Source organism: Rhamphochromis longiceps, linkage group LG20 (genome assembly GCF_057381845.1).
Source record: "Rhamphochromis longiceps isolate RC_006_pf linkage group LG20, R_longiceps_female_GT1.1, whole genome shotgun sequence".
NCBI lineage: Eukaryota > Metazoa > Chordata > Actinopteri > Cichliformes > Cichlidae > Rhamphochromis > Rhamphochromis longiceps.
This window is the reverse complement of record NC_140576.1, coordinates 20,679,192-20,706,166: the sequence shown is the minus strand read 5'-3', so window position 1 is coordinate 20,706,166 and position 26,975 is coordinate 20,679,192. Positions and strand designations below refer to the sequence as shown.

At 41.3% G+C, this 26,975-nt stretch overlaps 1 protein-coding gene across 2 annotated transcripts; it reads left to right on the top strand.

Moving 5' to 3' along the window:
• Positions 1-277: 277 nt before the first annotated feature.
• On the top strand, positions 278-26,888 carry mfn2 (mitofusin 2). 2 transcript variants are annotated; one of them, XM_085392975.1, is made up of 19 exons: positions 278-611; positions 1,467-1,537; positions 3,100-3,281; positions 4,556-4,691; positions 4,784-4,946; positions 5,024-5,148; positions 10,704-10,812; positions 11,550-11,657; positions 12,208-12,361; positions 16,341-16,408; positions 17,813-17,934; positions 18,149-18,275; positions 18,348-18,452; positions 21,777-21,879; positions 22,357-22,580; positions 22,846-23,001; positions 23,496-23,692; positions 23,799-23,933; positions 24,906-26,888. In XM_085392975.1, exons 3-19 carry the CDS (start codon positions 3,104-3,106, stop codon positions 24,973-24,975), a joined length of 2,280 nt encoding a protein of 759 aa, XP_085249101.1. In that variant the 5' UTR covers positions 278-611; positions 1,467-1,537; positions 3,100-3,103; the 3' UTR covers positions 24,976-26,888. The 2 variants fall into 2 exon arrangements, with proteins under 2 accessions (XP_085249101.1, XP_085249100.1); XM_085392974.1 differs by lacking the exon at positions 1,467-1,537 and having other exon boundaries at positions 24,906-26,887.
• The last annotated feature ends 87 nt before the right edge of the window (positions 26,889-26,975 follow it).

The following is a 26,975-nucleotide window of genomic DNA, read 5'->3' as shown; positions in this document are numbered from 1 at the left end:
GTGTATTTGAGTTTGACACCCCTGCTCTAGACTGTCTCTGGTTGATGTTATTTCTTTTTCTAAAATATAGTACTGACGACTCATTCAAACTTACAGACTTTATGAAAAGAGCACAAAATACTGTAAGCACAAATATTTTTGTTCATGGGTAGCAGGAAGCATCAGCTAAAAGCCACGCCCCTGCTACTTCGTGCCACCAGAGGCAAGAGGACCTGGCTGCAGCAGCTGTTCTCCAATCCAGCAGGTGGCGGTATTCCACCTTAGAGCTGTTTGCCATTGACACTAAAGAAGAGAGCGGGTCGCGCAGATAGTAAACGGAATAGTCGACACAATGCTGGAACGTAGTGTGCGCTGGGAAACTATATAAAGATCAACCTTTAAAGTATACTGTTTGACGTCTTTGGGGTTTACTAAAAACCAACGCAGTCAAAGTCAGTGCTTTAAGGTCCTTGGAACACGCGGAGACGCCCCTTGCAGTAGCAGCTAACTTGAGTTATCAGTATAACGTACAGGTGTGTGGGGTCGTGGGGAGCTCGGTGACTTGTAGAGTATTCAGAAGCCTCGGGGGCACAATGTAAGAGGACTGTTTGTGAAGAACGACTCCATCCACGGTAAGGCACACCCACGGCTTTGACTTAGCAAGTCGTTAGTGAAGCTAGCCTTAGCTCCTATCGAAGTTGGTTGACAGGTCAGCTCGTAGCTCGTAATTTATCCTTGAGCAGCTACTCCAGACTGTTAACAGGACTTTGTGTCATGGTCAAGAACAAAGATGGAGGAACATATGAGAAACAGAAGCTTAATCAGAGATTGTGCAGCCGGAGTACTTGATGACATAGATTAGCTTGCACAAAGATGAGGAAAGCGTCAGTGTTACAAGAACTTGGCGCAACGTGCCGAGTGTTTCTATTTTATTTGTGTTTATATTAAAAGCAGCATTAAGAAGAGCTTGATGGCACTGCTGCAATATTATCTTCAGCACTGTGTGAAAGGTCGCAGGGGCGGTGACGGAGCGCAACCAGCATGTTTAGCTGGTTTTGACTCTGCATGGATGAGGTGAAGCTTTCATAGATCTGCAGTGCCATCTTTGTCGGTATTCTCATAAACCCGCACTCACATAGCGGGGGTGCCGCTAAAAATGATAAAAGAAACTTGCTTAGTGTTCATTTGTGGTTCGAGGCTGATAATTTGTTTCTGATTTAGATATAGCAGTTGTGAGGTCAGTGACTGCTACAGTCTTTCACAGTGGGCACTCTTTTTTTTTTTTTTTTTTTTTTTTTTTTTAAATCTTCTTTATTTTAACTTATTATTATTTGTACTATGCTTCATCCAAAGTTTATTTGTAACTTTTGAAAATACATTTCAGATGTTAGGTATTTTGCTGTTTGTTATATTGCTTGTTTATTTAGGTTCTAAAATCACAGAGCCAGCCTTCCTAGTAAGTTTATTCAGTGTGTTACTTTTACCAGCTCTGATGCTGTTGCCCCAGCAGACGACGGCAAAGAAAAAGTACAGTAAGCTTACCACAACTGACTGACAGGTAATCTCCATCATATTGCTGCCCATGTTGAAGGATATCGGCTTCTTAGCAAATAGGGGCTTCTCATTCCGTTCTTGTTTCCAGGCTTTTGTTGGTCATCCACTTCACCCTGTTGTGGATGTGGACGCCCAAGTACTTTTACTCCTTGTCCCAGGATAGACACGGACTGTGTAGCCATCCTCTTCCTTCTGAAGATGACCCTTTAATTTGGTCTTTTTTTACATTTAGGAGCCATTAGTCTGAGAGAGGGAAACAAGGCTGTGCTTAAAAACACTCAGAGCAGAGTGTTGGCCAATGATAATATTTAAATAAATCAGATAATCAGCTGTCAGAACATCAGCAAAGTTACCATAGTGACAACATTATTTGGCTTGGCGCTTAAAGGCTTATAAGACCCAGACTGTAAATGGTATCTTCTTGCTTTAGAGATCAAGAGAAGAAGTTGCTCTACATCAAATCAAATCAAATCACTTTTATTGTCACATCACATGTGCAGGTACATTGGTACAGTACATGTGAGTGAAATTCTTGTGTATGAGCTTCACAAGCAACAGAGTTGTGCAAAATACAATAATGTAAACAAGCAAAATACAAGAATGGCTACATCTGAAACTAATAAATATATGTACAATATATAATAGTATATGCATTTCTGGATGTGTATACTAAATATTTTTCTGTGTGTGTGTGTGTGTGTGTGTGTGTGTGTACACATATTTTACAAATTAAATAGAGTAAACAAATAAAATATATAAAAATATACAGAGTTGAGACATGTGCAAAACAGTGGCATTACATGTGTGTTCTGTGCTGTGAAAATGTATTCAAAGAGAGAGAGAGTGAAAAACAGCTGCTTTCTGCTTTTCTTAAACCAATCTAAATATAATAGAACTGCATCAAGCACTGAAATGGCACTCCTTTCATTCAAATACCTCCAGATCAAAAAGTATACATCTGTTGCCTTTGAGGAGCACCTTGTGGGAAAGGGGACACATTTTCCTACAATTTGAGGATCAAATGATGGCTCTAGATTGAAAATTGTGGATTCCCCTGCTGGTTGAAGAGAAAAATTTAATTAGATTTATTTTCTGCCCAGCCTGTTGCCTAAATCAGTCCATTGCTGTCAGGTTGATTCGATGTGGAATGACCTCTCTATGTCAAATGTTTGGGAGGAAAGATGCCTAGAGTAAGAAAATTGACAGATTATTGATATGAATGAAGATGTTTGGTAATAAATGTTAAGACTTTATTAACAATAAGCCATGCCTCAACGGTTGTTTTGGTTTCTTTATTAGAAAAATGGTGTGAGAGAGTGTGATAATGATAATTGTAAAGATAACAGTTTTCGTTTACAACAAATAATAGGCTGTCACCAATGAAATGGTCTTTTAAGGCTACCCCTGGCTAGCATGCAGTGCACTATTAGACGAGTATTGGCCGAATTCCTATTTCAGACAGCTTGTCAGTCCAGTTTGCAGTAAGAAAGTAAATGTGCTTGCACTGAATAATGTGTCGCTTTTGCTAAACATACTGGGCGTGTCTGTGATGTTTTATCTCTCTAGTGCCATGTCTCTGGTATTTCCACGACTCAGCACCAACCCATTTCATAGCAAGAAGGAAAAAAGAATCATGGCGGAAGTGAACGCATCACCGCTTAAACATTTTGTCACAGCAAAGAAGAAGATCAACGGGATCTTTGAGCAGCTGGGGGCTTACATCAAGGAGAGTGCTTCCTTCCTGGAAGGTACTACAACACCGAACACACACTCTTACCACTTTACTACACGTAAAAGTCACAAATGTAAAGAGTCTTGCTTGAATTGATATTTTTCTGGACTCTGTCCAAACCGCTATCAGTGTTGCAGTGCTTTCCCAGCTTGTATCTTTGATCCTGCTACCATGCGCTGGCCAGTCCCAGGTAACCTTTGTGCTGTCAGCTGGGATAGACTGTTGTTATTTTATTTCCCCGCAGTACAGATAGCATGACAGCAGCCTGCATGCTTTTTGTCATAGAGACGCTTTAAGCCTGCTGTGGGCACGTAGTACAGTCAGAACATTACTTGGAGACACAAAAAGACAACAGGGACCCTTGCATTCATTAAGGTCAGCTGGCCACAGAAGTAGCACATTCTTCAGTTTTCAAATGCATTTGGATCGATGATTGATTGATTGATTGATCGATCAACTGTGTCATGTTTATGACCTAAGCATCAGACCCCAAAATCCCGAGGGGGCGGGGGGGACTAGACTCATTAATTTAAAAAAAAAAAAAAAAAAGTGTTTCTTATCCGATTACTCTATTAACCGATGGATTACTAAAATAATCGATAGTCGTAACCCTAGTCTGTTTCACACTGAATTATGTGAGTGTGCTACATCCTGCAGACGATGAGCTGTGGCTTATAGTCGAGGCACACTGAAGTTCACAGGGAAAATTTATCAGCACAAGCCTGATATACACTTTTAATTCTTATTCCTACTTTTATTTTTTCATGTCTATTTAAGTGCTATTTATGACACTATGTTTGCACTGAAGCACCGCAGCAATTTCCTAATGTTGTAAACCTGCTCAACATTTGGCAATAAACCCCTTTCTGATTCTGATTCTGATACGGCACTACACAACACAGGAAATCCAATTAACGCAGTAAGATCATGTTGAACGCAAGCACATGTCTGGACAAAGACAAAAAAGATCTCAAAGATCTTCTTTGTCAGATTACCCCACCCCCCCACCTCCACCCCCGCACGCCTGAACCAAAACCTCTGATAATCTGTGGCTGGTTGCTTAGTGTGTTTTGAGTGTGTGTTCTGTTGTTCATGCTACAGCCATCAGTGCTCACAGAGTTTGAATGAGGTGATCTGTCCAGCGTCATACTATTTCTTTCTCAGTCAGGCCTTTTTTGTCATTGAAGGTCTGTGTTTTGATCTTGAGAAGGTGGCATAAATCACTTTGAATGAATATGATAACTTTCAGCATGAAAAGCTAACCTCCGCCTGATGACTTTGACATATTAGAGGCATACAAAAGTGAAGAGCTAGACCCGGTTGCCACGGAGGAGCAGGTCCAGGAGGTCCAGGGTTATCTTGCCAAGGTGACCGGCATTGGAGAAGTTCTAGCCCGCCGGCATATGAAGGTGGTTTTCTTTGGAAGGTATGTACACTTAAAATAAGTGCGAGTTTATTTCATGACTCGAAGTAGAATTGTGTGAGATGCTGATCACAGCTTTGCTACATGTTCTTCAGGACCAGTAATGGGAAGAGCTCAGTAATCAATGCCATGCTGTGTGACAAGGTTCTGCCATCTGGGATAGGACACACTACCAACTGCTTTCTGAGGGTGGAGGGCACAGATGGGAATGAGGCCTTCATCCTCACTGGAGGCTCTGAGGAGAGGAAGAACATAAAGGTGAGCAAAGCCGACGAAGTCGACTCTGTGTGGAAAGGAAGCTTCATATCTGACTCTTATGTTGTCTGTGGTTCCAGACAGTGAACCAGCTGGCCCATGCTCTCCACCAGGATGAAGATCTGGATGCTGGCAGCCTTGTTTGTGTCATGTGGCCTAAGGCCAAGTGTGCTCTGCTCAGGGATGATCTAGTGCTGGTGGACAGGTCAGATACATGTTTTGTGGAATAATTCTAGGGGTCTTGCAAGTAGTTGAGGCCATTTTTAAAGTCCAGTTCCATTTCCAGAAAATGTGTGGTCCCACTGAAAATGTAAATCAAATTGCAGTGATTTGGAAATCATTTGAATTGTGTGTGTAATAGTCAGTAAAGTTGTGAAGTTAAGCAATATAAGAATAGTATTTCTGAAGTCAGATTTTGAGATTGCATCACATATAAACATGTCATTCAAAGAATTTGGATTAAATCTCTGCAAGCAAAGCACAATATGAAGACAGCAGTACGCTAAAAAACAAATCAGAGCTTTAGCTAAGGCTGACGACCTCTCCAAGCAGCCTCAGTCAAACACAGAAGCTGTTTTATATTTATTTAGCTGCCCCCTTGAAATCTAAGCTTTATTTTAGCGCAGGGGTGGGCAACTCCAGGCCTCGAGGGCCTGTGTCCTGCAGGTTTTTTAGTTGTGTCCTTGATCCAACACAGCTGATTTAAATGGCTAAATGACCTCCTCAGCATGTCTTGAAGTTCTCCAGAGGCCTGGTAATGAACTAATCATGTGATTCAGGTGTGTTGACCCAAGGTGAGATCTAAAACCTGCAGGACACCGGCCCTCGAGGCCTGGAATTGCCCACCCCTGTTCTAGCGTGACAGCTGCATGCATGACTTTAAATTTGATCCATTTCAATTTTCAATGGTTACTCGGTGTGCTCAATTCTAACTCTGGCATAGCCTAATAAAGAACACCACAGCGAAATGAACTGACTGAACAGTTATTAATGGTCATGAATGGCCTATAGATGTAACTGATCAGTCTGCGTTGTGGTAGCTATAAATAGGGTTGCAAAGGGGCGGAAAATTTCCGGTAAATTTCCATGGTAAGTTAAGCTTGGGAATTTTGGAAATATTCCATATTGGAAACTTTCCATGGAAATAATGGGAATTATGGAAATTAATGGGAATTTAGGAGAACTAACTGGGAATATATTATTTCCAAGCATAAATATAAACAGAAATCATAAGAAAACCTCCATGCAAAATGTTTTCAACAGATATTTCAACAGATTTATTTGTAAGTACAGTAGAATAGAACACGTTTCAATAACTTGTTTCATGGATGAATAAAAACAGAAATGTTGAGTTCAATATTACCATCCCCTAACCCCGCTCATTCAAAATTGCCCCCTGTCCAAAAATCTCCACAAAGTCCCATTCAAAAGGTTAAATGAAAAATGCCACTTATCCTCCAAAACGTCCCATTAAACATGCAAATCTTCCTTCAAGCAATCCTCTTTTCTCATTTTTGCTCAGTCAATAGACTCTTCCTGGACCTCATCATCATCCAACAACATGTCCACTTCTTCAGCATCCAACTCTGAGTCTTCCTCTTCAGTGTCAGTTTCCAGCCTTGTTGAGGATGGCTCTGTGTCAGGCTCAAAGAGCCGTAGGTTTGCCTGAATGCCGACCAGCTTTTCCACTCTCACATTTGTGAGCCTGTTGCGAACCTTTGTGTGGGTGTTCCCAAACGGTGACCAGTTGCGCTCGGAGGCGGCTGATGATGGTGGGATTTGGAGGAGGATGGAGGCTACAGGTGCAAGGGCCTCAGATTCACATAGTCCCTTCCACCAGGTGGCTGCAGATATGTGCTGGCATGACTGCCATATTCCATCCCCTTTCCAAAGGCCTTGCTTTGTTCGATACTTTGCCAAACTGCCTAGAACTTTGCCTTTATCGAGACCCAGGTGGTCAGACATGGCTGTAATGACCGCATAGGCACCGTTGATCTCTTCCCCAGAAAGTATGCCCTTGTCATATTTGGGGTCCAGCATGTATGCTGCTGCATGCACTGGCTTCATGCAGAACTCCCTCCGCTGTTCCAATGACTTGACCACAGCCGTTTCCTCTCCTTTCAGTAGTAGGGGAGTGGGCAGAATTGTCTGGATTTCTTCTTTGAGTTTTGCAAAAAGGCACTGGACATCTGACAAGATGGCACCATCCCCCTCTATCTTCGCTATTGCTGCTGCAATAGGTTTGAGGGTTTTCCGACTGCTAGATACTCTTTCCCAGAACACATCATCCAAGATGACCTTCTTGATGTCACTGTCGATGCCTACAGACTGGGATATGGCCATCTCTTGCAGAGACTCCTTTCCCTCCAGAAGGCTGTCAAACATGATAACAACACCACCCCATCGCGTTATGCTGGGAAGCTTCAGTGTAGTACTCTTGTTCTTTTCCTTTTGCTTTGACAGAAATGTAGCGGATGTTACTTGTTTGCCTTTAACATATTTCAGAACTTGCTTCACTCTCTTATTCAGAGTGTCCATTGTTTTTAGTGCCATTATGTCTTTTAGGAGAAGGTTTAGTGTATGGGCAGCACAGCCAATAGTAGTTATATGTGGGTAGGTCTCCTCCACATGTGCCCAGGCAACCTTCATGTTGGCTGCATTGTCAGTGACCAGTGCAAAAACCTTATCTGGTCCAAGGTCATTGATGATCACTTTTAGCTCATCTGCAATGTATTGGCCTGTGTGTCCGTTTTCCTTTGTGTCTACACTCTTGTAGAACACAGGCTGAGGAGTGGTGATTATGTAGTTAATAATTCCTTGTCCCCTGATATTGGACCATCCATCAGAGATGACTGAAATACAGTCAGCTTGGTTAATGGTCTGTTTCACCTTTTCTTGAACTCGACTGAACTCTTCATCCAGTAGATGAGTAGACAATGCATGTCTGGTTGGGGGAATGTATGCTGGTCGGAGAACATTCAAAAATCTCTTCCAGTACACATTGGATGTCAGCATCAGGGGTGAGCCAGCTGCATAGACTGCACGAGCAAAACACTCATCTGCGTTTTTCTGGCTAGTGTCATCCATAAAATCAAAGAATCCTCTGATGCCAGAGGGACCAGGAGCTGATGAGTGGGTATCTGATTCTGATACAGCTGAAACAGATTCATTTTCCCCTTGAGTGGAACTCCTGGCTGCTGCATGTGTTGGGCCTTGAGGAATTTTTTTTCACTTTGCAATGTGCTGCTGCATTTTTGTGGCATTCTTCACGTACGTCTTATCACAATACTTACACATATATACAGATTTCCCTTGTACATTAGCTGGTGTAAAATGTCTCCACACATCAGATGGCGCACATGGCATTTTTCTGTAAAATAAAACAAGAGCTTGTAAAAATGCTAATGCAATGCAAGAGATCGTAATAATACAATTGCAATATGATAATAAACAGATATAAATAGTAAGACTAGCTAAACAACTGGAATGATCTTCAAAACAAAACAGCCAAATGAGGAAGCTAGCATCTTCTTTATGTTATACTAGCTATGGCTTATTTAGCATCTAACAGATGCTAGCATTTTATTTAGCATCTTATCAGATTGCTATCTACCAGATTAATACATTTTATGTGATATTCACAATTTAAACATTTAATGAATATATTTTCCCATAATATCATCAAAACTTACCTCACTTGTTAAGTCCACAGGCTCAAATGTGTGCCTTTAATACTCTTTGTCCTTCAGGCTCAAAAGTGTGGTCCATGTGTACATGTGATGGAGGCATGCACAGTGCCAGTAGGTGGTCTCAATAGCCATGCAGCAAGCTTGTGCTCTGTACATGTGATTAAGGAATGGCATGGATATTCAAGTGTATTTGAATTGCATTTGTTTGTTTTTGTCAATATTATGCTAAAATATACTTTGCTCAACTATATTTAAGTTCCCTAAGAAGAGCCAACCTTCAATTTTGAAAATTCCCACTTTATTCCCATAAATTCCCATTAATTCCCATGGAAAGATTCCATCTTTGAAAATTCCGGGAATTTTGCAACCCTAGCTATAAACGGTGTAACAGACTCAGTAGCACTAGGAATACACAAAAAGATTTCTGCATTATCAACTGAATGCTTGAAAACAGTTTGCAACCCTATAGCTTTACAGCAGAGCTTCATTCTGTTTTAATTAGGTAACACTCAGCAGGTTGCATATATGAAAGGCTGCTTCGCTTTTCTACTCATCTGTGCACTTAAAGCACTTTACACAACTTGTGCTTGTACGAATGGGTGAATGCACATCTTTCTAAGTGCTTCATAGCTAACATTCATACTCCGATGGATGCATTGGAGAGCAATTGAGGATTAGTATCTTACCCAGGGATATTTGGCATGTAGACTAGGGGAAGCCAGGAATCGAACCACCAACCTTCCGATCAGTGGATGACCTACTCTACCACCTGAGCTACAGCCACCCCGAGATCACCTGATGGTCGGGGTCATATTTGTCAGGTTATTGGGACCAACCTGCGAACTGTGTTGGATCAGTGATGAGCTACTACGTCATCTATGGGTTTTCTTCTTTTTGTTCTTAATGTCGATGCCTGGGAATCCTCGTGACATCAGCTTTTCCTGTGTAAAACGGTGTCATAGCACATTTAGTCAAATGTTTGCCAGAGAGAGGTGACAGACAGAGACACAGTCAGTGCATGTTGAAGTACATTGTTGTTATGGGACTTTGACAGAAGCTGTGACTGAAGGACCTGTAGGGCCAAAGAGCATCAGACAAGTGAAAACCAGGATGCAAGAAGAAGTTTAACATGCTTTTGCTCCTGCTGAGGTAGAGGGAAGTGTACTCTCTATGGAGGAGCACTAAAAAGGTCACCTCCAGCTTTTGATCCTAGTTTTTCTTCCTGAGACATTTGGGAAGTTGACCGAACCAGGGGTGGGATATCAGAGCCTCAAATTTATATCACAGGATATGAGGGAAATTTGTGATGATGCAGAAAAAAAGAATGGATGACTGATTGCAGCTCACAGACAGCAGCATTTATTAATGCAAAAATAAAGAATGAGCTACTCTCATTGATGGCACACTGCCACTCTGCCAATCTGAATCTATGCCTTACAGTGCCAACAGCAGCATTATATACAGTGATACAGTGTAAGACAGCTGTGAACACAAGTAGCCTGGGTAGTTTTTTCAGGAGAAATGTTTAACAGTTAGAGAGGATAATGTGGATGGCATCATGCTAGTCTGTGGGATGACTTTGGAAGTCAGGAACCTCTTTTGATCTCCAAAGTGAGTGAAGGCAGAGGCAAGAGTTAAATGCTGGAAGCTGAAGTAGCAAGAACGTTGTTCAGAGTTCAGAAAGGAGTTGAGACAAGCTCTGGGGAAGTTCAGCTGTAGTGCTAAGGGTAACTGCAGAGGAGGAGATGCAGAGTGTTGGTGTGACAGAGGAGGATTCTGGGATAGTGTGAGATGAAGGCAGATAATCTGCTGTGGCGACCCCTAAAGGGAAAAGCTGGGCAAACAAGGTGGCGGCTTCGTTACTGTAGGTGGCTGACTTTATGGAAAGATGTTGGCTGACTTGAAGCAGAGTGAGACCGAGGCTTGTCTCACAAAAATGTCCCAAACCGTATTTTTGCTTCACTATAAGAGTATTTGATATTGGATTTAAATTTTCTTTTTAATGAAAGTGGCTGTGCTGACTTGGCGAGGACTCTGATTCTGTTGTTTAACATCATGTTTGCATCTCAAGCCCAGGGATTGATGTTACCACAGAGCTCGACAGCTGGATCGACAAGTTCTGTCTGGATGCTGATGTGTTTGTTCTTGTGGCAAACTCTGAATCCACGCTGATGCAAACGGTAAGAACTGCATGAAGAGATGAGGTTCAAACAGGACTGTTGATGACATGTCAAAACAATCTGAGTGAGGGGATTGTGTGACACTGCTGTGCATTGGGAACATTTTGCTTATATGGTGTTTTCCCTGTCAAAAGTCGTGTGAGGAGAAAACATAATCCAGACAAATAATTTCTTTTAACAGGGACAGGTATTCATGCTTTACCGCCAACACAAATAAATTCAACAACTGACATGCGTAGAACTCTACAGCTTTGTGCACAAAGAAGCCTGGTTTTTGCACACTGCTGCAGTTTGATGCTCTTGTGGGTAGCTGTTGGTGCTCACAGCTGAATCTTGCTTGCTCAAATGAACTCCCTTTTGACTGTTTGGAAGCAGGAATTTAATTGTATGAGTGCCAATGAAAACATACTACCTTGAAATTATTTACTTGGATTGTTGTTTTGTTTTTGTTTTTTTTTTGGCACATGACCTTTGACAGAAGAATAATTCTATAGTTGCCATCAGGAAAGGTCATCACAGATGAATCCAAAGTATTTCAAAGGGTTCTTTTTCTTATGATGAAAGATTTCTGTCCTGATGGGTCTCATTCAGAGTAACAGTGCCTCCCTCAATAATGGTGGTTTGAGTATAAAGAAATGTGAATCTAACTTTTTTTTTTTTTTTTTTGCCAACCATTTGCATTTTCTCATTCACGGATTCCTTTTTTTTTCAAACATTGGTACATTTTCATCCTGCAGGAGAAGTCCTTCTTTCACAAGGTCAATGAGCGACTTTCCAGTCCCAACATTTTCATCCTCAACAACCGCTGGGATGCTTCTGCCTCAGAACCTGAATATATGGAGGAGGTCAGTTATGGTGTATACACAAAGTACTTCTTTATGGCTGTTGTAACACTAGCAAGAGTGTCCACTTCAGTTTAGCATTTACCATTTGATGTCTCACATGGGACATTTTGGTCTCCTAACAGCTAAAGAGGTGTCCTTGTTGCTGTGGTGGGCAAATTTAAAGACACGATGATGACTTTGTTAAAGTTGTGTGTGCATGAATGCGTATTAGCTGTCAGGAGGTACTACAAACCTTAAGATGGTCCTTATTGTGGCTTGTTGGTTACACACTAAAGGGCACTGTTCCAGGAGAAATCACCTCAAAACTCTCAATACCTGTCTAAAGATTCATTTTTTTAATAATGTGTTAGTCTGATGCTGCAGTGTGTCCTCTTTGCCTTGTATTAGAAGTTTCTAAGAGAGTTTATGAAACGTTTCTATTTAATTTTTCTTAATACCGTAAATGTATAAATCTCAATGTGGCATCACTTCCTCATCCAAAGAAAGCTTTGTTCTGGTAGGCTTTGCCTTTGTGATTCTTGCTAATTTAAGTGTGTTCTTGCTCAACCAGGTCCGTGGGCAGCATATGGACCGTTGCACTAATTTTCTGGTGGATGAATTGGGTGTAGTGGACCGAGCCCAGGCTGGTGACCGTATATTCTTCGTTTCTGCCAAGGAAGTACTTCAGGCTCGTGTGCAAAAGGCTCAAGGAATGCCTGAAGCAGGTGAGGGAACCAGTCTGCGCAATCAAAACTCTGGAAAGGTTTGAATTTTGAAATACGCAGCAAAAAAAGTTCCTTGACAAGCTCTGTACAATGATAAGATTGTACTAGATCGATCGGGGCCCAAGTTGTTGACTGCCTCTGGTGCTGTTGGCCAGTGGAAGGCTGGTAGGTACTGGGCTACTGTTGGCTGAAGATGAGACGGTGAGAGAGGAGAAAAGGCAGGATTGTGGAGGAGTGGGTACTTTAAATGTAAGGACCATGACTGATGTGATGGACAGGATGAAGGTAGATGTTTTGTGCATGCAGGAGACAGAGTGGAAGGTAAGCAAGGCCAGAAAACATTTTCTGCTTTTCTTTACAGCCATGTGACAAGGTTATTAATCCCATCATGGTGCCACACAGCCATTTGTGAGTGTCTGTAGCTAAGGAGGTAGAGGAGGTCATTTATCTAATCAGAAAAGCTGTTCCCATCTCCATTCTGCATGCCAAAGTATCCTTAGGAGTACTACTAAACCCCAAGTTTCTCTCTGGTGCATTTATTGGAGTGTTAATGTTAGAAAAAATGTACTTCGTGTAGAAAGAAAAGTCCTTGTATGAATGGCTGAATGAGGCGTGTTGTGTTAATTGCTTTGAGTGCTCGAATATAAAAGCGCTATATAACAACCAGTCTATAACATAGTAGGCTTGACCAGTAACAATGTAACATTAACAAGTCTAGTCATAAATACGAAGTCTGTAATGTACATGCAATGTCCATTTAAAACTTCAACTTTACCTTTGACTTCCTTGTAGCATGCTGTTAGTTTTGTCAGTGGAGAAAAAAAGGTGGGATGGGGTCACATCCCTGTCTTAAACATGATTTAGTATCCTCTAAATATTTTACTTTCATACGCCACTCTTTGGAAAGCCTGTGTGTTGAATTGTGTGCTGTTTGTTTCTCCAATGGCTCTGTTTGTGTTTTTACCAGCTTCTTTCTTTATGCAGCACTCAGCTCTGCTCACTCACTAAACCTCAACAGCACCATCTGGTGGACTAAAAGTGCAATTGACTTTAGTATATAAATAAAATATCACACGCACAGCACCTCTGCATACATAGGTTTCTATGGCTATGTCCACACATACACAGATATTTTTGAAAACGCAGATTCTTCTATGCGTTTGGGCCTTTCGTCCACACGTAAACTGTGCTTTCAGTCACGGAAAACTTGATCATAAAATGCAGATTGTAACCATGATCATGACCACCGATCAATAACCAGTGATCAAAGACCGTTATGAACCTGGCAGTCATAGTAGGGGTGGGTTTTGATAATCGATTTATCGATTAAAATCGATTCTGGCTTGGATAACGTGATATCGATTCATTAAAATCCTGAATCGATTTTTTTAATATAAATTAATTTTGCCCGAAATGCCAGAATCACAAAATTTCGAAAACCACCAAACAGCTAAAACAGCTTTAAATGAGAGCAGGTACACGGATTCTGCACAAAGACTTAAACACAAAGCGCGGACCTGCGGATCAGAATCAGTGAGATGTCGCCTTTCTCACCCGACGGCACGGACATGGTCGGGGCTGAAAACCGACAGCTCACTGATTCTGATGTTTCAGCGGGTCCACACTTTGTGTTTATGCCCATTTTGCGCTGATTCTAAAGGTGTTAGTTTTATCTCTCTCCAAACAATATTGACCGAACCAGCAGCAAAAGAAGATCCAAACTACGCTTCACATAAACATCGTCATGAATTCACTCTGACTTTTGCTGTTTTGCTTCCACCACACTTCATGCACAGCTCTCTCTCTCTCTCTCTTGCTCTCTCTGTACTTCAAGAACAGTTTCCAGTCTAAAATCTCTTTTTTCTGTATTATTCGCTTTCTTATTACGCACAAGTTGTTTACAGCGCTGTCGGCTGCTGTTTTTTTCCTTTCACTTACTTCCAAAAGAAAGCCTCATTTCTGCCGTTCAATAGGCTTCTGAACAAATTTAAACTTTTTAAAATTATGCAAAATGCAAAATGCTTAGCCGTGTCTCTAATAAAACCGCTGTAACTTCAGAGGTAATGTTCATATGTTGATTAATGGTTTTATTTTGTTTTTGATGTACTGCAGAATATTTTTATAAAATCCCAGGCCAGGAAAGTCGCCTTCATGTTTTTCTGTTTTATCTTCAGCTACTTTGACACAAAGGCATCTGCTGTGATGCTTACACCTTTGATAAAGTCTGGAAAGTGTCAGCTTCCTTTTTATAGATACAAAAATATGTAAATGTACCGATCTGAATTATAATATTTCTGACTGTCTGAGGCAAAATTTCCCAGATTCAAATTGAATTGAATTAAATTGAATCGAATCGAGGATCGAATCGATTCAGGACCTTGTGAATCGGAATACATACACGGGTATTTTTAAAAACTGAGATTTTTCATTTAAATGGAAATAACGTGGCGTCACGCTGTGATGCCACGTTGTTGTTTACATGAGAGAAATTTCTAGAATAAAAAAATACTGTCGCTGTTAATCTTACTATCTGCAGTTTTTACACGCTTACATATACACACACACAGTTACTGTCCCTCCATTTACAAAGACAGAGGCATCAGAGTGAACTTCGGACGTGGCTTCTACATTCAATACAGACGCTCTCACAACGCAAATTGGTTTTAAATAAATGTAATTTCTTTTAAATTAAATTTATGTATGTTGTATACATTTTTTTTCATTCCTAAGTTGTGAGTCTACACCAGCCAAAATACTGTCTTTAGTTATTAACATTTGAAATGATGACGGCACTTGAAAAGTAACGCAAAATTAGCTGCCTTTTCAGAAAAACACAAACTTTTCAGAAGTACTTGAGATTTTATGAACGTACAAAACCCGGTTTACTCTTTCCCTCCCAGACTTCTTGACTTCTGATTGGCCAACACTTCTACATGGTTAGGATGGCATGGATTGGCATGTTCTTCAGAGCGTTTAACTTTGTTTTTGGCGTTTACATGTGGATGGAGATTTTTTTTTTTTTTTTTTTTTTTTTTTTTAAACGAAAATGGAAAATCGCAGTTTTCGAAAATCCGTGTATGTATGTACGTAGCCTATGACTGCCAGGTCCATAATGATCTTTGATCACTAATTATTGATCAATGGTCATGATCATGGTTACAATCTGCTCTTTATGATCAAGAAATTGACCAGGTAAGACCCCAGGTGCAGGCTGTGTAGAGATGCTCATGAGACAATCCAGCGCATAACAGCAGGGTGCAAGATGCTAGCAGGCAGGACATACATAGAGCGCCATAACCAAGTGGCCGGCATAGTGTACAAGTCCCGAGGTCACCACCCGACGGCGTTGAAGAATGTCCGAGCTAAGATCCTGTTAGATTTCCAGATACAAATGGACAAATTGGTAATGGCTAACCAAGATAGCCAGATGGCTATACCGAATGAAAGCAACATCAGGAAGAAGGAACATGAGAAGCAGGAGAAGTACCGAGGGTTCAGAGAAGAGGTGGAGGGTGAGGGGTAACAGTGGTCCCAGTGGTAATTGGAGCACTTGGTGCAATGACCTACAAGCTAGGCGAGTGGCTCCAGCAGATCTCAGGAACAACATCCAAGAACTCCGTCCAGAGGAACACCGTCCTAGATACTGTGTAGGACCTTCAAGCTCCCAGGCCTCTGGTAGAGGCCCCAAGCTTGAAGGATAGACTGCCCGGAGGGGCGAGGGGGGAATTTATTTTTTAATATAAAAATAAATGGATATATTTATATTAATTAATTATTAGATTACTGATAAGTATTAGAAAATGTTTAATTTGGCTTATTCTTTGTGTTTAAATAGATTTAAAAAAACACAGAATTCTTGTGCCACGTAAAAGTTGTATGTGATCTGTATAGTTTTTTGAGTTTGAATAGACTTTAAAGTGAGGTGATAAAAAGTGTGAAACCCACTGTAGCGCACATTCTCACTCCTGTGCTGTTTCAGGTGGCGCTCTTGCTGAAGGATTTCAGGCCAGAATGTTTGAGTTCCAGAACTTTGAACGGCGTTTCGAGGTAAGATCCTCAAAACTAGAAATGAGATTTGATCTAATTTCTGTATGTTTGAATCGGTATGCTACATATGATTCAAACATATGTAGCATACATCTATGTGAAATTTCATACATCTATGTGAAACGCACAATTGGAAATCCTAATATCCATCTGTACGTCAGTGGGAAAATATATTCAAAAAATGTCCACCTTATACTTTCCTACACTTAAATTTGGGCTTTGCTTTTGTTTTATTAATTTTAATATAAAGTAATCCAGTCAGTGAGGGGGGGGGGAGGTTTCCACAAAGGGTGGTATCTCTTCCCCTGAGCCTCCGTTTTCTAGCTATTTTTCTTGCAGATATACTGATAGGGTTCCAGATTGTGTTATGTTTCTGGTGTGATTCACATGCATTAACCTGATCCCATCAGCTGCTTGCACGGCTTGGTAGTAAGATGGTGTAAAAATCAGAGTTTCTGACTCCAGCTTGTCGGTCTGGTGAACCACCTGTCACCCAACTTGAAACAGTCTCGTCCACAGTACTCATTCATAAAGTGTTTTACAAACCCGAACATTATGACCAGCAGATGCATTTTACTTTCTCAGTGCAGCTAGCCAAACAACACAGAGTCAATTACTGGTAAAGGGGGAGACGGAGAAAGCAGATATTCTTGATTTGTTACCATAAAATCCATTGTTGTAGCCAGGGACAGCACAACAGTTATCCTCTTAAACTGTTTTTTAGTTTTACTGTTCTTATTGACCGCAACCAACCAACCAACAAACTCTGGGATGTCACATTTTGTACTGGAAAAAGATGGCGCTAAACATGTTATAAAAAGCACTTATTTCATAAATCCAGCTACATAGAGTTTTATCTATGCCAGTTTTTGAAAGCAGGGCTCCATGGTGTAAATTAGCTTTCACATAGAGCTTTCTGTGCCTGCACTCATCATGTCATTGTATTTTTATTTATTTTTTTCACTGTCCTGTCTGTGACTGTAGCAATCAGAATTATTGTCTGAAGGCCAATAAAAATGCCCAACAGATTTATTTTTCCAAGTGCACCATTACTGCTTTTGCTATACTGGTCCACTTGATGTCATACTTTAATAGATTTCAGGATTTTTATGTTTTTACTTCGGTTCTGTTATTACAATCAGAATAGACAGGACTGGGGTATGGGGTATTATACATGATTATATATCCCTATCTGTAAATAACGACTATCATGTTAATTAATGCGCATTGTCCCGTTGAAATAAAAAAAATATTCTTATGCAGATTATGTAACTTAGTCTAACTACATTTGTGATTTAAAGCTGGAAATTTACCTTCAATTCCATCAGATCCAGGGTCATTCAGTTGCATTCTGTCATTTTTCTTGATTTGATATCTGAATTGCTGTCTGTCTGCTGTATTTAGGAGTGTATATCACAGTCTGCAGTGAAGACCAAATTTGAGCAGCATACAGTGAGGGCCAAGCAGATCTCTGAAGCCCTGCGTCACATTATGGATTCGGTATACATTGCTGCACAGGAGCAGAGGTGAGTCTGTGATTAAAAGCAGTATTTGTATATGCTGAGACTTTAAACCACAGACCCCCAAAAAGCATTGCCCTCCTCTTTTAGCCACAGAGTGCCTGGGGAAAGAATTCCCATAAATGGTTTTCATTGTGATTAAGACCCATGTGTGCAGCACATCTCCATCTTTAATAGACTTTCATTTTAAACTTAAAAAGCTGTGTGGGTTGGTGTGTAGAGTCTATTGTTTGGAGACCAAAGAGGACCGTCAGGACCGATTAGAGTTCATCGACAAGCAGTTGGATCTACTGACCATGGACTGCAAGTCCAAGATCAAGAAGATTACTGAGGAGGTGGAGAGACAGGTGAATTCTGGCACAGTGTGACTGTCCTGGTTTATGTGGATTCAGCTAAAAAGAGGGTGGCTGTTCTTTTAGGTTTCTAATGCCATGGCAGAGGAAATCAGGAAGCTCCATGTGCTGGTGGACGACTTCCATATGGACTTCCATCCATCACCAGTGGTGCTCAAGGTCTACAAAAATGTGAGTTTAACTTTAGCATATTCTTAGACTTTTACATTTACTCAGGGCCTTCTCGATATGACGTTCTTCTGCTTCCCTGGCCGCTGTGTCTGTGAGGATGCTATTCGTTGTGTGTTGTAGCATCCTGAGGGCACCCAGTTTGTGCTCCAGTGGATGATGAGAGTCAAACTCTAAATACTGATCCGTATGCTTTGGTCTCCAGTACACGTCAACTTTTAAATGTACCCTATTACTGATGGAAATCTCACAGTCTAACAAGGCTAACCTATCATTTTTTTCATATCCTCCCTGGTCAATCATTAAGGAACTGACCTCACAGCCCATTGTTCACCACTGGTGCTAGTTCCAGTCATTATGCAAACTTGAATGAGTGATGAAATATTTCTCCTACTGACAATGCTACGTCCAGATGAACAGAATCAACTTTTCAGGTGTAGTGAAAGTACATCAAGGTATGTTAATTGCACAATATTGTCCATGAATTCTACTCTCTGCCAGAAAATCCTGAAAGAGAATGTTTGACCATCAGTTCATGCTCTGAAGCTCAAGCCACCTGGGTTATGCAGCACAACAGTGATCTGAAAAACAGAAGCAAGTCCACCTCTGAATTTCCCAGAAAAACAAAATGAAGGTTTTGGAGTGGTGTAGTCAAACTCTGGTCTTAAATCTGATTGTGATGCTTTGGCATGACGTTAAACAGCCCATTCATTCCTAAAAACGCCTCCATTATAACTGTATTAAAATAATTCTGCAAAGAAGAGTCGGCCAAAATTTCTCTTCAGTGATGTGGAAAACTCATTGCCAGTTATCACAGATACTTGATTGCAATTCTTGCTGACAAAGAGTGGTATAACCAGTGATGATTTAGAGGGCAATCACTTTTTCACACAGGAAACATCTATGTCAGAGAGTAGACACAGAACCATATAGACCAGGGGGTCTCAAACTCAGAGGAGCTGTGGGCTGCTGCTGCCACCACTGTCATCTCATTGGAGGGCCACTTAAGTGATCAAGTAGAACAAAAAGAAAAACCAAGAAAATATCCACAAATATTTCCAAAAATGTAGTGCTTTTCTTTATTTTAAATATTCTATGATAAGAAAAATCTGCAAAAGTAAGCACAATTGTTTTCCCCCCTCACTCTTAGCTAACTGAAGCCTTTCATTGAACTACCAAATAAACAAATTTGTACTCTCTTTCTGGCCAGACACGGGGCAGCACTTCTGCTATCATTTGCAGACATGAGTGTACACATTAGTGTTTGACTCTCTTACTGAACTAACACAGTTTGTACTCTGTTTTTACCTCGGCCAGGTCCACGACTCTGAACCATGGTAAAGAGACCTCTGGTTAATACGTCGGGTTCCGTGTCGGGCTGGTAGCCGGTAGTTAGCTTTACTGTCTGGGTCAACTTTGCTAGCGAGAGACAGAGAGAGGCGTTAAAAGGCTGCTCCAACAGGACTTTATTGTTTCGGAGGCGGCGAACACAGTGTACAGTTGACTCTTAACAGCTTACTTACAACTGGGCTCGTCAGGCACTCTGCAATGACTGTAGTGGTTATTATATTTACGTGCTTCATCTTCCGTTTCTCATCGGTCGCGACTTGTTTTCAACTCTCCGTTCTCTCTCTCTCTCTCACACTCTCTCTCTCACACACACACACACACACACACACACACACACACACACACACACACACAATATGAGTGGGGCAGTCCCACTCATTTTCCCTGCTGCACAGACCACATTGTTTGTGATGTTTATAGACCCTTCACTACATGAACTATGACGCGCTGGGCAACTCTTCAACCCCTTTTTCAGCATTTTGGCCAATTCTCTCTAAACATTTTGCCTTTTATGTTTAGTCAGGTCAGTTGTGGCCCCCAAAAGCCCTTCTCCAAAAGATGGAAATCTACTCACTGACATTGACACTTGCCCCATCCCACCATCCACAGAAAGTCACAATCTGGGTCTCACTTTGGACTCCACAGTTTCATCCCAGGGTCATATAAGGGATGATATCAGGACCGTGGACAGCTCCTTGGGGCATTTGAAGTAGCAGAATGTTTCAACATCGCTTGAAAAAAAACTGCCAGCTTTTGAACCAAAGCCTCCCACTTGTCGCGTATATCTGAAACATTTTGTCCTGATTCCTGCAATTTGAGATTATGCTCGTTGAGATGTCCAGTTCTATCAGCAAGATACTTTCTACAGATAAGCCATCTAACAGCACAGTGGAGCGGGATGTCTTTGTATGAGCTATCCATCTCCTCGAGCAGAGACTGGAATTGGCAGTAAGTTAACGTTCCTGGGCCTGAAGCTGATTTTCACATACCAACCTCCCCAGTGTGTGCAGCTTTGCTCTAAGGTCCAAGACGTATTAAATCTGGCTTTTAGCTGGGCTTGGACCTTCCTTCCAGCTTCCCTTAACCAGGTCCAACACCCCCGTGACCTGGAGTACCTCAGCAAACAACTGAGGGTCTAATCAGCGATCCAATTGCGTAAATCCTCGTGAATGAACTTTCAAATCATGGACTTTAAAGTCTTTTTCAGCCTCTCCACCAGCCTGTCAGTCTGAGGGTGGTAGACACTAGTCCAAACAGATTTAATGCCAAATAATTCATACAGCTCTTTAAGTGTAGCTCAGAAGGGGTGTAGCCTCAGGAGGTAGAGCAGGTCATCTACTGACCGGAAGGTTGGTGGTTTGAACTCTGGCTCCCCCAGACTGCATGCCAAATATCTTTGATATTAAGATATAAATATCAAGATTTTAACCCAAAGTTGCTCTCTCATGCATCCACCTTTTAATGTTAGAATCTTAAAAGCACAGAAGAAGTGCTTGTGTGAATGGGTGAATGTGGCATGTTGTATAAAGCCCTGAGTCCTGAGTGCGGGAGAGTAGAAAAGCGCTACATAAGAATCATAAGACTTCAGTTACCATTTACCATTTAAGTGTGCAGTCAAATAAGACCTGATAATGGGTACAAAGAGGCTTTTGGAATGGTCGGCTGGTTAACCATCTGACACTTCAGGCAGGATGCACACCATCAGCGCACATTCTTTTGGATGCCCGGCCAATAAAATATACCTTTTTCCATATCATCATTTAGTTTAGATGTTTGTTAGCGGCCCTGAACCTACACAGTAGAAAAAAGGTTGTCAATTTCCCCTTGTGGGACTAATAAAGGTATATCAATAATCAAAGGTGTCAGTGAAAGAGACATGCAGATTGTGGTCTGTAATGACATCTTATATAAGGGATTGTCGTTAAACCTTTCAAAAAAACTAATGCTTTAACATTTCTTTGTCATTGTTTGTTGTAGGAACTCCATCGGCACATAGAGGAGGGCCTGGGCAAGAACATGTCGGAGAGGTGCTCCACCTCCATCAGCAGTGCACTGCAGACCACACAGAATGACATGATTGGTAATATGTCCACCTTTCTACTTCAACAGGCTCTGGTTTACGTTAAGCCACTATGAGGTTTTCAGCTATGATTGCCAAACACATGTGTATTTGTGGCATGCAACTAGTTACACTATATGGCAGGGGTGGGCAATTCCAGGCCTCGAGGGCCGGTGTCCTGCAGGTTTTAAATCTCACCTTGGGTCAACACACCTGAATCAAATGATTTGTTCGTTACCAGGCCTCTGAAGAACTTCAGGACATGTTGAGGAGCTAATTTAGCCATTTAAATCAGCTGTGTTGGATCAAGGACACATCTAAAACCTGCAGGGACACTGGCCCTTGAGGCCTGGAGTTGCCCACCCCTGCTATATGGAATAGTTATTGTTTGAAAATTGTGTTGTTGTCGTTATTGCTGTTGTGTTGTAATTCAAAGCCAAGCAGAAAATAATTATTTATTTTCACAATGACGCTGCTGTTTTCTGTTCATGTGTGCAGAGGGTCTGAAGCCTTTGCTGCCCAGTGCCGTGAGAGAGCAGGTTGACAAGCTGGTGCCTCGAAGTCAGTGCTTCAGCCTCAGTTATGACCTCGCCTGTGACAAGCTTTGCAGTGACTTTCAAGAAGATATCAGCTTCCACTTCTCTCTGGGCTGGACCATGCTGGTCAACCGCTTCCTTGGACCCAAGAATACCCGACGCGTTCTCATGGGCTACAATGACCAGGTAACATTGCCAGAAGCATAAACTTCCTCAAAGTGTCTACATAAGCAACATTGTATACAATTAAAAAGCATATTTGATGCATAGAATCCTGAAACAAAAAGCATAATCACATACCTAAATTGATATAGACAGCTTCCTTTTCACCTTCAGCTGTGTCCTACTGTTGGACATGACTAGAATAAAACCAGGACAAAAAGACCAGAGCTGGATTGATCTGTACAGGGCCGTGTGCTTTGTGAGGTTATTCGCTGTGTTGTCCATACAGGTTCCTCGCCCAATGGCCTTGACACCGGTCAGCACCAGCATGCCTCCAATTCCACAAAGCGCCATGACCCAGGAGGAGCTGATGGTCTCTATGGTGACCGGTCTTGCTTCCCTCACCTCCCGTACTTCCATGGGTGTTCTTGTCGTTGGTGGAGTGGTGAGGATCTACAAACACACCGCACACAATTAGAATTGAATGAAATATTAAGGAAACAGATGTGTTTTGGTGTTCCAGAATCAAAGAGGTAGTGATGGGCAACAAATGTATTATAATGCTCTACAGAGTGAATTGCAAAGCTCTGAAAATGGGACAGTACTTGCTTTTCCTGTTGTGGGATGGGAGTTGAAATGATCTGAACTGTGATGTTTTTGATTACGTGCTGGCAAAAAGCACAATAAAACCACAGCAACAGTGTTTACTCACCACCTGTAACACTTGCCAGAAAGGCTTTCTCATTAAGTTCATCATTTTATCATAGTTTTTATTAAAGAGTTATTCAAATTTTTGCACTATGAAGATTCCAAACTAACTTTTTGAATGCTGATTTTATTTCCTCATGCCTTTTGTTATTTCATAATAGCCAACCATTAAACGTAGACTTAGTGCTCAGCCTATGTTTCAGCCTGACCTTGGTCTTTCATTCTGTGTAGATCTGGAAAGCAGTGGGCTGGCGTCTCATCGCTTTGTCACTGGGCCTTTATGGGCTCCTCTACATCTATGAGCGGCTCACCTGGACCACCAAGGCCAAAGAAAGAGCCTTTAAGAGGCAGTTTGTGGATTACGCCAGTGAGAAGCTACAGCTCATTGTCAGTTACACTGGATCCAACTGCAGCCACCAAGTCCAGCAGTGAGCACACATAATTAGACTAATGTTACAGGAGAGAATGCCAAGTATATTTGTGATCCAGCACTGAATATTGTCGAGCCTTTCTAACGCTGTGTGTGGTTGACAGGGAATTGGCTGGGGTATTTGCTCAGCTCTGCCAGCAGGTAGACATCACCCGTCAAAATCTTGAAGATGACATCACTGACATGAACAGCAAGATCGAGCTGCTGGACAGCCTCCAGAGCAAGGCTAAGCTGCTACGGTAAAAATGCTAACCTCAACTGTGGCTCTTTGCTCATGCATGCTGTGTGTCTCTCTTTACAATGTAGAGTCTTGGGCGGAGTGATGAGGAGCAAAGTCCTGACTATCAACATATTTCCAGTTAAAATGAAATTGCAGTGGTGGAAAGAGCGAGTTAACTGTCAAACTTGTAAAACACTAGGCATTATTAAACATTTTGTTCACAGGTTACAGGTGACAAGCTATTTCAAAGAGTTCTAGGTTCCAACCTGCTGACAAGCTGGGGTCTTTCTATGTGGTGTTTGCATGTCCTCCCTGTGCCTAAATGGGTTCTCTTCAGTATCTGGGCTTGCTACCACAGTTCAAAGACAGGCACATTAGACTAATTTATGATTTGGAATTGGCCATAGGTGTGAATATGAACAGTTGTTTGCATTAGCCCCGTGAAACTGGTGATGCATGCTTCACACTAAATAATTTTGTAGGGCTGGTGTGATTCATCAAGTAATTCATTTAAAAATGGACACATTCTATGCTTTTATATGATGATGTAAACATGAGTTTTGCCCACATGTGTGACTAAAAAAAGACCTGCAACAGAAATGTAATTAACAGCAGCATGTGAATAAAACTCCTGACAACATTAAACCCAGACAGCCCCCAGTTTTTAGCAAAAACATTGATAACACAACTGCAGAGAGTGAAAGAAAACATGTTTCTGGTCCAAAAAGAAAAAGCAGCACATAAACTGGAACCTCGAAGTCCACCAACTACACCAGGCTGTGCCAGGTTCCAAACTGAGTTGTGCAGCCATTCACAGCAGGGTCAGAGTGTTTTTTGCACTATGCCATGTTCAAGCATGATCTCAGGGTGACTATATTTCTGATCAACACATGCTGTTTGCAGGTGTCTCTTTTAAACATGCAACTTGTTGCATAATTGTCTATTTTTTTTTTTTTTTTTTAAACGTGTGTTTGCATTTGTGCCTTTTCAGGAATAAAGCGGGCTGGCTGGACAGTGAGCTCAACATGTTCACCCAGCAGTATCTTCATCACAGCAAGTAAAACCAGGTGGAACATCCTCAGAGGGAAAGAGTGGCACCGGAGCAACGTTTTGTACATCTGTTAATGGTTCCTCACAGGTGTATTTGAAGTCACTGAGAGAAATACTAACATTACTTTTAACAGAAGGCGTGGTTTGGATATCTGACATAAGTTGAAGGAGCTGCTAATTAGTTGTCATGTAGTTGTGTAGACGTGATGCCAGGATCAGTCTGTTGAGCTTGTCCGTGTTCAGTTGTGGTAATGTGCAAATGAACATGAACTGGCCATCTGTTGATGGCTCATCAGCACTGATAGGTCACACCCACCACCTTCTGTCAAAAACTCTGTCACGCTGTCCTTTAATGGAATTCTGCTTAACCTGGTACTTTCCGCCTGTATAGATGTGATTTTGTGTATACATGTGAACACTGGACAAATACAGAAGTAAGACACTCCACCAGTGAATGGGAAAGTGTGTGTGTGTGTGTGTGTGTGTGTGTGTGTGTGTGTGTGTGTGTGTGTGTGTGTGTGTGTGTGTGTAGTCATGGTAGTCCATGATATTCCATTGCGTCATGATGACACACACAGACATTTGATGTGCATTTCCTTTATTATTGCTACTGATAAGACACCACACATCCGAATGACTAAAAACATCAGAAATTGCTTTGCAGTTAAATAATAGGAGATTTTATATAACCTTTTATTCTTTTTCTTGTGACGTTGTCAGATTAAGCCACTCTTGCTGTTGCAGATGTAAGGCTTTACTTTGATATGTCCCACCTGCTTACACATTGTTATAGATAAACCACACACACTTGAGTGAGACAGCATTTCCACCATAACAACGAACGTCTGAGGAAAGACAAAAGGATGTTGACCCAGCCTCCAGAGTCTAATCGGAGCAAGCTCAGTCTTACCTTAAAGGATCTGGGGCCAGACATTAGTGGACACTGCCCCCCAGAAGTCTGGTCCATGTCTTGATATGTCAGAACACTTTGATTGTTATTATTTATTTATTTATTTTTAGTCTCTTTAAAACAGCTGGTCATTGTTGCTCCGACTTGTAAAATGACAGAGGACAGCTGCACAGTTGGGCCTTTGTTAAGCAGTAGCAGTGAATAATAAGATACAGCAGGTTTTGGATACTCACAGAGTACTTGTTAAGAGCAAACATTCACTGTTTGTTTGCTTTCTGATGCTCTCTGATTAGAAGAACATTTAGAAACTTTTAGAAATGGTTTGCTTCACCTGCACCATTTAGCAGAATTGCAGAAAAAAAAGACTAGAGCCACACAGTTGAGCTTAGACTAGCTAAAGTAAAGAACATGCAACTTTATTAGATTTTTATTTATTAGATATTTTTTGAGCTGATTTCTAGTCCCAGCTTCTCACGGACATCACAACATCTTTGTGTTTGGTGTTTGGCTCTTCCTTTAACAAAGCCAATTTGAAAGTTTAGCACTGTGCAGTATGTGTGGAGTAACATTTTTTCACTTCCATTAAATGTTGTGCTTTCAGAAGTGTGAGCAGAATGAAATTATCATTTTGAACTAGAAGCAGTGACAAAGAAGAAACATCACAGTAGATGTGATTTAATTGTCCACGGTTGTATACTGTTTGTGTTGCCAAATGATGCTGCTGTAATAACCCTGTTTTGTTTGGGGGTTTTTTTTTTTTTGGTTTTTTTTTGGGGGGGGGGGGGGTGTTTTTTAGGGCAAATATATGCTTTTTCATCCATTTGCTCTGTTTCTTTTGTTTTGCCCTAAAGCAAGTGTACACCAACAGAACAGTTTTCTGCCTTTGGGACATTGACAGTACCTGCATGCAGCCTTTACATGCAACTAGTGTAATTTCTTGCCCTATTAAAATGTGTATGTATGTGTAAAAGTAAATAAAGAGAAATTATCAACTATAAAGTTAATACCAAATTTTGTGTGTGTGCGTGTGTGTGTGTGTGTGTATGACCAATGACGTCTTCAAGGACCGGACATCAGGCATCGATCTATTTAAGAGATTAC